The sequence below is a fragment of the Perissodus microlepis genome, chromosome 16, assembly GCF_051167445.1.
Source record: "Perissodus microlepis isolate ML-2025 ecotype Zambia chromosome 16, ASM5116744v1, whole genome shotgun sequence".
NCBI classification, from domain to species: Eukaryota; Metazoa; Chordata; class Actinopteri; order Cichliformes; family Cichlidae; genus Perissodus; species Perissodus microlepis.
The window spans coordinates 17787564-17800725 of record NC_140476.1 but is presented as its reverse complement, the minus strand read 5'-3'; the positions used below and the strand labels follow the sequence as shown (position 1 = coordinate 17800725).

The 13162-nt window shown below is 41.1% G+C and overlaps 1 protein-coding gene across 1 annotated transcript; it reads left to right on the top strand.

The window, feature by feature from the left end:
• Positions 1–16: 16 nt before the first annotated feature.
• On the top strand, positions 17–8705 carry fancb (FA complementation group B). The gene is made up of 8 exons (XM_084907909.1): positions 17–1083; positions 1184–1330; positions 1525–1614; positions 3415–3543; positions 4163–4335; positions 5149–5582; positions 5662–5902; positions 6566–8705. Exons 1-8 carry the CDS (start codon positions 172–174, stop codon positions 6999–7001), a joined length of 2562 nt encoding a protein of 853 aa, XP_084764035.1. The 5' UTR covers positions 17–171; the 3' UTR covers positions 7002–8705.
• The last annotated feature ends 4457 nt before the right edge of the window (positions 8706–13162 follow it).

Below are 13162 nucleotides of genomic sequence, written 5' to 3'. Positions count from 1 at the left end.
CCGTTGGCGCGCTACTTCGAGTGTGACCTCGGTGTAAACAAAAGTTGACACAAGTAAAATGAGCGTGTATTTAAACCTGTAACTGCACCGTAATGAAAGTGACAGTTCCGAAGTTTACATTAACGTAGACTAAAGGTCTCAACAAGGCGGAAACGGACCCTTCTCTGCTGCATGATGGAGAGTGTGCTCTCGGAAGATTTGTATCGAAATCCCCATCGGCTCTCCCACTGTGGAAAGACTATCTCATTTAACTGCAAACGGGCTCCGGGCACAAATGACAACGAAGGAAGCGAGTTAATATTCTGCAGTCTTTCATTTGAACGGGAAGGGAACACGTTTCTGAAGGCAGCTGACGGAGCGGCTGTCATCAGCAGGAAAAGATTAGCTCATGTGGATATTGTGAAATGTAAAAGCGTCACGGACGCTCAGAAGAGAGCCACCGCGCCATGTGTTTTAGTGATAAAGAAGAGTGAGAAAAGAAGCAGTTTTCAGTACAGTCTTCTCACACTGAGCTCTTCAAACCGACTGGAGCCCTGTGTGGAGTTTAAACTCCCTTATCAAATGAAGGGGGCTGTGTATATTCTCCAGGGTCCAACTGTGTTGTGGAGGCATGAAGGTGGTGTCCTTTATACATCCCCGCAGGCAGAAGGAGTGAGACAGGTTCCCATTCATTTCTCCCACTGTGTTGTAGGTGAACTCCCTCTCCATAAAGGACAGGTGTTTGTTCTCGGACTGCAAAAGCTTCCAGAAGAGTCCACTAGCCAAACCCTTGGCTATTTTGTTGAAGATGGACAAGTGTTTGATGCCAGTGTGATTTTACCTCATCTATACATTAGCATCACACAGTGCATCTTGGTGGTTGCGGCTGACAGAGTGGATGGTGTGCTTAAATGTGATGTAGTTGCAGCAACATCTAATCGGCAACTTGTTTATTTTGAGAATGGAGTAGTAAAAGATGTTTGTCAGTTACCCTTTGAGCAACCTGAAAATATTCAGGTAGTTAACACAGGAAGATATGGTTGTCTGTTTGCTGTATCCTTTTGTGAGGGGCATGTTTGCACCATATGGAAGGAAACTTTTCAGGTAGGTTTCATGATCTTTTTACAGTCCAACTCTCTTGTCTACCCCTCATTGTGCTTTAAAAGTTTTAATAAAGTCTACTTTGTTAAACCATCTTCTCCAGATAGCTGCCCTCTGGTCAAGTGTCACCTCCATCCATGTGGATGACTTCCTGGGGTGTGGAACAGACCAGATGCTGCTGGTTTTTAAGGATCGAGTTATAGCATTGGAAGAATTCCTCATCACTGACCTTTGTGGTATTTCATTTTCTGTAAGCATATTTTTCTTCTTATGAGTGATGTTCTTCTTCCTATTTCCACCTTTCGGGGGCGTGGGGGGCAAATGTGACAAGCCGATCTATCTGTGATGGATAGGCACCAGCAACACACAACTTTTGATTGGATAAGCGTTTAAAAAATGTAATGAATGAATGGAAGTATGTCTAACTGAAAATACATGTTTCAGCATGGCCAGGACACTGAAGCACCAAAGACATCCCCTCCTCCATCAGAGAACTATCTCCTTACACTTAAAGCTTTGGAATCAAGACTGCAGGTGAGTCTTTATAACACATTAATAGAGTAGGTGTAGAAGCACTGCAGTAATATTTTTTTGTGCTAATGGTCATACATTATATGGTCCAAAGTATTGGGTCAAATTGGCCTCTTAATTTTTGAATTAAGGGTTTTTCATTGCAACTGATTTCACTTGTGTATGAAATCAAGAACTCAGCCATGCAGTCTCCCTTTACAAACATGTGGGTGAATAAGGGGTGGTTCTATAGGCCTCATAGAATGTGAGCAGGGTACTGTTATAGGATGCCACCATTGCAATAGGTCAATTTGTGAAATCTCTTCCCTAGTAGATATTCTACAATAAGCTATAAGAGCTAACTGTATTGCAAAATGTATTGCAAAGTGGAAACATTTAGTGGGGTCGCCTATTGCTAAAATTTGCTGACTCAAAAACTTCAGAGCTCTACACCTCCTCTGGCATTAACACCAGTATAAACACTGTGCACCGGGAGCTTCATGGCATGGGTTTCAAAGACCAATCAGCTCCTGTAGGTGTAATGTGTAGATGGCCCAGTACTTTTCTCCATATGGTGTATGTATGTAATAGATTGTCTTCAGGGGTCACACAGTGGTGCAGTGACTAACAATGGCGCTTCACAGCAAGAAAATCCTGGGTTTGAAACCAGTTGCTGGCTCCCGCCTTTATATATAGAGTCTGCTTGTTCTCACTGTGCCTGCATGGGTCCTCTCAAAACCAGTGACATGCATTGTAGGTTAACTGGTGATTCTAAATTAGATATTTGTGTGAATCCTAATGAGAATGGTTGTCTGTCTCTATCATGTGTTAGCCCTGTGATGGACTGCTGATCTATCTGTCTTCACACCCAGTGACAGTTGGGATAGGCTCCAGCAATACATAACTCTGAATTGGATAACTGTTTAAGAAAATGAGCAAATTGATGAATGGAAGACTTTATGTTTTAGTTTAACCATACGAGAATGATGGTTACAGCATTATTTTTTTTATTTGTATTTTTTTTCATCTGAGTTACTTCTGATGTGTTGTGTGATAAGTCAATGTTGTCTAATGGTTTGTAACACTTGGATGTATTTCTATATGCATTTGTTATCTAGCAAAGTAGCAGTGACAAATTAAAGGAAAAAATCCACATAAAGCCTCTTAATAAGGGGTTAGGTTCCATCTGCCATCAGAACAGCTGCATTGCACCAATGCATTGATTCTTCAATTTTCTGAAACTTTACTGAAGGCATATACATACCATTCTTTAAAAATGTATTGGTGACTTTCATAATGGCGGTTCAGAGTGCTATTTCACATGCTAATCCCACTGTGTTTGCAAGAGCCATGTCATATGATTCAGATCATTTTTCATTATTAATGAACTGTTCACTGAACCCTCAGGCCCTGTGGATGGAGGTCTTGTCACCCTGGAAGTGACCACTCCCACTTTGTACTGATTGTATTGATTTTCAGCAGTCTTTCCCTCCAAAGGGACTATTGGACTCAAGCTGTGTCAGCAAAATGCCCTTATAGCAAAACAGAGCAGCAAGATCTCGTCACTGTAGGGGTCAGGGGTTCAGGGTTTTCCTTTAATTTGTCGTCCTTTGTATATCAAAATTAGAAAAATATTTTTTACACACAGTTTATTGTGATGCTAATTTGATTTAATCCATACTGGCAGTCACATTTGCTGCATAATTAAAGACCTGATGATGGTATTTGTATGAGATGTTGACCCCTCGTGAACCTAATTTAAGTTACTCACTGTGTGTTAAATTTATAATGTGCCCTGTCAATCAGATATGATTTGTAATTTAGAGTGGATTGACCGTGCTTCAAGAGCTTCAGAGAGAAGTGACAGTGAAGGAATGCGTTCTACAGCAGTCGGTCAAAGCCCTTACTGATGTGGTCTCAGAAAGAGAACCTGTTCTCACACAGCATGAGCAGGTACTACAGTAACAACACATCATGCATGCTTTGTTGAAGTGTATTGAGAGAGTAAATTGTTAAACTTAAGCTCGCCATACACTGTGCAATTTTTTTCAGTCACGTTATTCAGCTCCTGCTCAAACTGTACGATTGAATCGCAGGGGTTAGAAGTTTGTAGGTCATGATGCAGGGTCCCACATTATACGGCCCGATGCTCTGATGCGACCTGGGTGCTCACACTGTGCGTCCATAACATGAAGCTTATAACACAAAATCTGTCTCTCGCTCTCCCTTTCTCTCCCTCTCTCTCCCTCTCTCTTTTAATATGATCTCCAGGAAGTTGAAGTGAACAAACTGTTGGCCTCTTAAATCGAACAAACACCCACAACAAATGCAGTGTATTCCCCAAAATAAATGTTTTTCAAAGAAAATTTTCAAATACTTTACATCCTTTTTTTTTCTTTTACCTGCATCATTGCATCTGAAGTCTGCTTTTTAAATAACATTCATAAAGTCCACTGTGTCTGTGCCTAAATGCCTGTTGTTCAAATTGAAACGTCTGACATAAAGTGCTATTGCTGTCAGTGCTGTCACACACTTGTCATTGCTGATTATAGTCTTTGCACTTTCCGTCTAGGAAGGGCTTATTGCTCTGTGGGACTCTGATGATGAGTCAAAGAACGAGGCCTTGGATGACAAGATTCACGACATCCCAGCGGTGTCTTCAAAACCTCGAATTGACAAGCTGTGGCATCGCACCACTGAGGGCCGAATGGTTGTGGGAGTGATACTAACTACTGACAGATCAGCGTAAACATGATTTCTTTGTTACATTTTTAAAAATTATTTGATGGACAAAGGTCCAAGGTTCTGAAACACACATTATCTAAACATTTAGTAGTAACACCTCTGAAATCTTAATCTGCTTGATACCTTGTCACTCATAATGTGTTCGTGTGGTTGAGTGGATCCATGAGTGTAGGGTGAAGACAGAGGCAATAACAAACAACATGGCATTCTGTGCTTTAATCAAGTGACAAGAACCACAGTCCAGCTGTCAGACGGTATCATTGCTGTCTGATTAGATTTATCTGAACTTAAACAGTTGCCGTTTGCTGTGAAATAATGTGGAATAAATCACATTACTTTGCGCTTGATTAAATCAGTAAGAAACTCTAAAGATAATTTCTATCAGCACTAACTGGATAGAGATCCTTTTTTTGCCTCTTTGATTGCCCCTCACTACAAGGCAGATGCAGGGTGACTAGGTGGTCACCATGGCAACAAGTTTTTAATATCTTTCCGACCTCCTTATGTGGGAACAAAAAGCTATCAGATTCCTCCATCCACCTGTTACCGATTTTTCATTTGAGAACATGTGAAGGAAAGCTACTTTGATGACGGTCTCAGGTGCCATTTAAGTCCCACACATTGCTGTTTTGATTGGTGTACTTGTACAGGTGATGTAATTTCACTGCCTGGAAATAATCAATTCACAAGCAGTCGCACATTCAATTCACAGACACACGCACACGTCGTCTTTACTGTTATATCAATTTCCACTCTGAATAGCCACTATCTGTGTGATATCTGATTGTTAGTGATGTGCTATTTTTGTTCCAGACCAGTGACCAATGTGAGCTTATCCATCCTGACAGACACGGGCCAGTGCTCAAGGCCCGCAGTTATCCAGACCCAGAGCCAAGTGTTCTGGCTCCCTGCGGCCTGCTCCTCGCCATCATCATCCTCCTCCTCCTCTTCCTTCTCTGCCTCCACATTCCCAGAGCCCCCAGCCAAAAAAAGCAAGCAGCACAACGCCATCAGCACCAATGATCTCAACGCATGCAGAGTGGCTGTGACTGCGGTGACCAAGCTGACACCTCTGTTGAACTCTGGCCGTGTCAAGTGCCATGTCATGCTCCATTACATCCAGACACCAGATGCTTTTTCCCTCATGAGCAACCAAAGACCAGTTGTGTTGCACTGTGGCCAAGTTGCTTTAGACATTCAGAACAATTTGCACACCGAGCTGCTTAAAACTCCCCAACTCATAGCAGGTAAAAGCACAAAGGTGTACGACTTGTGATTTTACTCCTGACATGTAGATGTTAACAATTGTTTTGTTATTTTCTCCAGATGAGGTTAGAGAGGACTTCCTGAGTCTTTTAGCTGTGCTGGATCACTGGGTCTTCCATATAGACTCTCCTGAATACAGCTTAGGTGACATAAATGGCTGGATTCAAAAAAGAGTGGGTTGTAAGAAGATAGAAGTGAGCCCTCAGTATCTACTATTAAATTCTTCAGGACCATCTGCTCTCATGCTGCTGAACTGGCATCAGATAACCCCTTTCCAGGGAGAGCTGCATGTCCATTCCAGGTAAATAAGTTTCTGATGGCTGATACCAGTAAGGCTGTATTTCTGACTTCTGAGATGTATAGTTACAATTGAATTATCAATTTGGAGATTGAAAGGAGCATTTCTTGTAAATCTTAGAATTTAAGGGTACCGCATGGACCAAATAAACAAACAAGAAGAAAGAACATCTGTTACCCACAAGGATCTGTCCTATGCTATTACATTTAGTCTTTCTATTCTGCTATTTCTTATATTTTCTTTTCTAGTTATCCAAAGCGAGATATTACAACCTGTAATATCACTGCTCAGTGCACTGAGCCACTTCTACTGGGGATTGTCGTGATGTATTAAATTTTATTTAAAGAAAAAGAAAGCATAGTTCTACGAGCAGAAGCCTCCACTGCTCAATTTATATTAACAGATTCAAAGCTGAAATAGCTTTGAAGTTGACTAAGATGTATGTCACTATGATATACCACTGAATATCAAAGAGATTAAGATTCTCTGGAGAGCAGAGCACTTAAAATTACAAATCCCCAAAATAAACTCTGAACTAGCAGCTGGTTGTGAATCAGCTGACAAATGACAAAAAAAGATTTCAACAAACTTAACTTCTTTAAATGTATTGTGACATGAATTATGTAATAACTTGCGAAATGTCACTTTTTTTTTGTTCACATGCAGCCAGTTACAGATGTTCCAGTTCTTGGACTCTCTGCTGGCGTACCTCCCCGAGTCCTGTTCCATCCAGCCTCTCAAAGGTGCTGGAGGTCAGGGTGCATCTAAAATGTTTGCCTTAGCGCTGGAAAAAGAGCTGGTGTCTCTCAGAGAGTATGCCTCATTACTACTCTGCGAAGAAGATGAAGAGAAGCTAAAGGAGAAGTGCTTTGGATATAAAGAAACCCCTGATGCAGGTTCTGTAGATGGGCTCCAGAAGTGTAGAGCGATGTGCCAGAGGGACTTGGAGAGGAGCAATATGAAGTTGAGCCCCCTGGTGGATGTGGGGCAGTATCGTAGGCTGATCCAAAGCATGTCTAAAATCCAACTTAATGGGGATTTGGCAGCACTCTTAGACATTCAGTTTTCTCCACTAATGTGCTGCAGTGGTTTTCATGGTTAAAAATCCCACCTCTAAGTAGCTCTTTATTTCTTTATTGTGTCTGGTGTAATGACTAAAAAGATAAATTTTACCACAAATGAGAACCTAGCCGCTCTGCACAGCCTCTTTGTATTTATGCCTTTCTAGTGTCTATTGATAAAAGCATCAGCCCATTTCAATTGGACCATGTGGGATTCTTAAAATGACACCTTTATGATGCAGCCCTCTGTTTAATTTATCCTTCTATTTATGTCCTTTTAGACTAATGTGTTCAAAAATGCCCTTTTATGTCTGTTGCTGCCTGCAGCCACATGCTAGACAGAGATCACTTTCATCCAGGAGTCAGAAACAGTTTGTGTTATGAATAAAGACACCACATGATGGTTTTGCGACGCTTTATGCTTCTCCTCACTGTTTCTCCTCACATAGTTGACTGAAAGCTTTTAGTGGTACTTTCCCCTCATGGTTCGGTTATTTTTGATGCGTAAGGATGTAAAGAAAAAGAAGTCCTTGGAAGATGTTTCTGCTGCGATGCTGCACAGCCTGTCAGTGCTGTAGTTACGATGGCATTCATTCAAGTAAACATCAAATCGTACTTAAAACGGCCTCTGCTTTGCTCGATACTTAAGGTTTGTGACAGCTTGAATAGTAGCGTTGGCTAAAAGGGAGGGCAAGAGGTTATTTCCTCCCAGTGGAATTTAATTTAGTTTGTTCTGGGAGCTACTCCATCTGTATGTAGTACTTTTTTTTCACACCTTTATTTTCTCTGCTTCATTGCGTTAAATGCTACCGCAGGATTCATTGTCACAGAATGGAAACATAATTACTTAAAGTGGGCCTATTGTGAACATTTTTGTAACCAGATGAGATTGGCAGGATTCACAGTTCGCAATAATGCTTGTTTGTCTTATACTGGACATTTCTTTATAAGGCAACTCTCCCCTTCAAGCCATTATGTGAGCTTCTGCCTTAAAATATAATATTAAGAGCTTCCCTCTATCTTTAACATCATACAGAGAGAGAGAGAAAAGAGTCTGAGTGTTTAGCTTTTTAAAAAGGTTTAACCACTGTAAGCACAGTATACAGAAAATAAGGACAAGCATAATGTATCACATTTAAAAGATTCAGATTATGAGGGATTCTTTATGTGCTACCATTTGATGGTAAGACTGCTGTGAGCTAATGAATTGTTACAGACACAGGAAATCCTTTATTTTGTTATTTTATGGTACAAAATAATCCTCGAACTTCAGCTGCTATGCAGGCTGATCATACACACCGGCATGTAGTCTCTCACATCCAGAAGGAAGCCCATCCCCTTTTGTCTGTGATATAAACACCTCTGTCACTTCTAGCCCCGAAAAAAAACTTTGAATCCTCTACAGTAAATAACACCAGTAAATGGCTGGAGGGAAACGGATCCACCTGTGGAAAGGAAAATTCAATTGTATTGGTATTCCCTTAGAGCCCTGAGTGCTGCCACACAAATAAAAAACACGGTTTGTCGTCCTATTATTTCCTGTTAAATTCTATTTACTGTGAGTGGTACAGGACCTCTGCAGGGTTTCTGGCCTCCTCCTCCTCACCTTAATCAGAAAATTTTCTGCCGTTATCAAACTTATCAGGCAAGGGGAAAACAAAATGTATGCGACCCATCTTGAGGCAATTTGCAGACAAATTGATAATGAACAGATTCCTACATTATCTGACACCTGTGCCGACGCCTCCCACCTACAGCGATTTTAGTGTGGAAGCCAGTTTCTACCAAAATAAATTAAGAAAATTAACCTTTTTCTTTCGTTCTTTTTTTTTTGTTTTTGAACGTTACTTGGAATTGAAATGCCATAATTTTGCTATCTAATTAGAATAATTTTCATGCTTGATTCCATATCTAATCTTTGTAATCCTATTTAAATATTTTACACTCTGTGCTCAAAGTCAGCACATTTTTTAAAATCTGAATTTTGAAAGTATTTTTGTGGACAATAATAAGCAATAACATAAAGATACCGTTGCACTGGAAAGCATTATTAAGCTCAGGTGAGTTTATATCTGCCACAACTATATATAACAAATAAGGATATGCCATTTGTTTACATCTGAATTACAGCTGACGTGATCCCCATGATGAATGATGCTTTTAACCATGCTTATACTGGCCCTCTGAGACGAAGGCACTGATTTTGTGTTTCCAGTCGACTTATTGATCCGGGGTCACAGGGCTTTTTCTCTGGTAGATTCTGGAACTCACTTGATCAGCCAAACGGTATGGAAGGGCATTGATTATCTACAACATAATGCATTGTGCACACAAACACACACACTATATCATTCTGTATCCAGTGAGCTCCCATGTGAGATGATACTCAATTTCAAAGAGGGAGAATACTCGTGAGTAAGCAACATTTGCATTTATTGTTTCCATATTTAAAGTATTTAACCTAGAAACAGTCTCTTTTTGGAACATCTCACCACAGATAATTAGAGATTTCTAAAACCAGTTGCAGTTAACAGTATTTGTTGAGGTTGCACCTTTTGCATACAAATTGCTGACATAGCAGGCCCATTGTTGTTAAGCCCTTAGGCCTAATATTACAGTCTTTATAGGGTTTTTCATGCTTTAGAATGGTCCACCAGGGGTGACTGTCATGGCCAGTTTACAGTAATAAAACTGATTAAATAAACATAGTCACAATGCTGTAGATTTTCCTTTTCGTCTCTTTCTTATATCTCTTTCTGCATAAAAACATTAAATGATGCTAAAGAGAGGAATAATACTGAATTTATATCATGTGAACATCATTTGGCCACTTTTTGTTAGCTTTTTGTTCAATACTGTGTTTCCCTAAGATAAGCAATTGAAAGGAATATAGTTGATGTCATGTTATTTGTTTTTTGGAAACAGTTTGCAGTGTGAGTTCATACACACTGGAGAGAAAAGACGATCAATAGCAGTTTGTCACATCTCCCATTGATCCAGTTTCGCATTTAAAATAGTGGACACCGCATATGCAACAAAGTCTTCACAAAAACCGTCCCTGTTTGTAGTTTAAGTGTAATCTGAGCATCATGTAAGCATAATCCTCTGAAGAAACCCAGAAACTCATTCCGCCTTACCAGAATATAGTAGAAATTGTGTTTTTGATTTAATGCAGTATTTATATCCAGGCTTAAGAGGCACCATTGGTGAAACCAGGCACAAGTGTTCTTAAGTTCATTAATTTCCTGCTTTCCTCTAAGTGGCCCTATCAACACCGGTGCAGTTACTATGGCAACCTTCATGTAATGCCTCTCAGACCTCACAAACCAGCCTAAGTAAACCTTGCGGATGATGAAAGTTGTTTCCTCTTATAAATTATAAGCTGCAAATAATTTTTCTTTCATAAATCGTTCTACTGAACTTGATCGCACGAGGGCTGTTTCATCCTTGCATATTCAAACAGCAGTAACACTGGGCAGTGGTGTAGAGCTCTGGCAGTGTAATGGCTGGTGTTTCCAAGTGCGGATTAGTATCGCTGATTAGTTTATAATCCCTATGTTTTAAGCACTAAAAAGCAGTTGGATGATTCATGTGACCTTCTCAATAAACCCACCACAGCCCATGTATTCTGCACTAAATAAAAAACAGGGTCGAATGAATGCTAGCGCTATCAACAGAATGGCAATGACTAACATTATTGGACACCTAATATATTAGTATGGTCTTGTGAAAAAGAGTGTGCACACATTTTTAGTTGTAAAGTTTTGCATAACAGAGCATATTTTTTAAATAACCACAGTAACCACAACATCAGATGAATAACAACATGTCATATTATACTGTCTTTTTTATTTAATAAAACTTAAGACAAAATCCAGAAACTGTGTGTGAAAAATTAAGTACATGCTTACTGTTCCATTGGATTTAAGAGGGTAAGTAGCAGACTGATCATCAGTAACAACGAAGGCTTTTACAGACAAAAACATGGCTGTGCCATGGGCTCCCCCGTGTCACCTATTGTAGCCAACCTTTACATGGAGGAAGTGGAAAGGAAGGCTCTTGGCTCTTTCAAAGGAAGAGTACCCAGCCACTGGTACAGATATGTGGACGACACCTGGGTCAAAATCAAGACACAAGAAGTGGAATCCTTCACTGCGCACATTAACGCTGTGGATAAAAACATCAAGTTCACCAGGGAAGACACAAAGGACAACTGTTTGCCTTTCCTGGACTGCGCTGTGCACATTGAAGAGAACGGCAAACTCAACATCGAAGTTTACCGGAAGCCCACACACACGGACCAGTACCTCCTCTTTGACTCCCATCACCCTTTGGAACACAAACTTGGAGTAATTAGGACCCTACACCACCGGGCAGAACATGTTCCCTCTAAGCCTGAAGGAAAAAAGAAGGAACACACACATGTAAAGGAAGCACTCAAAACGTGCGGCTATCCTAAATGGGCGTTCTTAAAGTCAGCAAAGAGGCACAGAAAAGAAGACCAGACACCAACGAGGGAGGATAAGAAGGACAGACGCAACAACATTGTCATCCCCTATGTAACCGGTGTATCAGAAAAACTTAGGAGAGTTTTCTCCAAGCATGACATCCCGGTGCATTTCAGACCCAGCAACACGCTCAGACAAAAACTGGTTCACCCGAAAGACAAAACGCCAAAACACAGACTTAACAATGTGGTGTATGCTGTACAGTGCAGCGAGAAATGCCCAGACCTCTACATTGGAGAGACCAAACAGCCACTTCACAAGCGCATGGCACAACACAGAAGAGCCACCTCCACAGGACAAGACTCAGCAGTCCATCTGCATCTTAAGGATAAAGGACACTCTTTCGAGGATGCCAATGTTCACATTTTGGACAGAGAGGACAGATGGTTTGAAAGAGGAGTGAAAGAAGCCATCTATGTCCACTGTGAGCGACCATCTTTGAACAGAGGCGGGGGTTTACGACACCAACTCTCTGCCATCTATAATCCAGTTTTGAGATCCCTTCCCAGACGCCTTAACGCCCACTCACATCCTGGGCCATCTGACCTCAGGAATTCGCATGATAAGGTGGGGCCAGGTTTCACAATGAACACACCCGAAACTCTGGCTGATTGGGACCCACACCCAGTTTCACACCTTGGCTCAGGCGATTAGAGGATCATCAGGGGGTCCTTTTGTCCCTCTGTGGGGGGATACTCCCACTAGGTTTATATCTGGGACTCTCCACCATTTGACCTTAGAACTGAAGAAGCTTCTCGGATGAGAGGTGAAACGTCTTCAAGTAAACTTAAAGAAGTCCAGACGCTTTTCTTTGCAAGCTCCTTTGACTACGATGACCTGGATGACTGAGAACCTTCACAGACATCATCAGTAAGTGTGAGCACATCTATAAAAGCAGATTTTTTGGCAGTTTGCTGGTCTGGAACATTTAGATGTGTGTTAACATGGAAGAAAGATACCAATGCCAATGAGGAGGAACACGAGCAATGAACCTAGAGAAACAGTTGATGTTTATGAAACATTTTCTAGGCAATTCATGTCTGTTATTCTGTCTGTTATTCTATTGCGCGAAAGTGGAAAGTTGCCAATCATCGCAGGAGTGGACATCCCAGCAAACTGCAAGGTCAGATCATACAATGCTGAGAGAGATTGCAACAAACACAAGAGCTGCATCTCAGACAATAATGCACAGTGCCAAGTTTGGCGATAACCAAACACAGCATATCAGCAGAAACACCTCGTACCAGCTGTAAAGCACAGTGGTGGAAAAGTGCTAATTTCGGCTGGTTTACAGCCACAGCACCTGGATCAGTGTGTCCACTATGAACTCCTCTATGTAGCAAAGTATTCTAGAGTCAAAATGAGGCCATCTGTTTGACAGGTACAGCTTGGCTGAAGCTGCGTCATACAATAGGAGCATAATCCTGAGCATGGCGGCAAACCAACAAAAGAATGCCTAAACGAAAAAGAATCAATGTGCCACAATGGCCCAGTCTAAGCCCAGACCTCAACATGATTGAAATGCTGTGGCAGCACATTAAGAGCGTAGTGCATAATTTAGTGGCCACAAACCTCAATGAACTGAAGCAATTTTGTAAAAAAGAGTAAACCAAAATTTCCCCAAATTAATACTTCGAGTTGCTGCTGAAAAGGGTTCTATAACCTCCTGAACCCCAGTGCTTCTCCATTTTCTC

Coding starts and splice junctions, on each gene's coding strand:
- fancb (XM_084907909.1), top strand. CDS start 172: ATGATGGAGAGTGTGCTCTCGGAAGATTTGTATCGAAATCCCCATCGG. Junction 5,583..5,661: donor AACTCCCCAACTCATAGCAG/GTAAAAGCACAA, acceptor TATTTTCTCCAG/ATGAGGTTAGAGAGGACTTC. Junction 5,903..6,565: donor GAGCTGCATGTCCATTCCAG/GTAAATAAGTTT, acceptor GTTCACATGCAG/CCAGTTACAGATGTTCCAGT.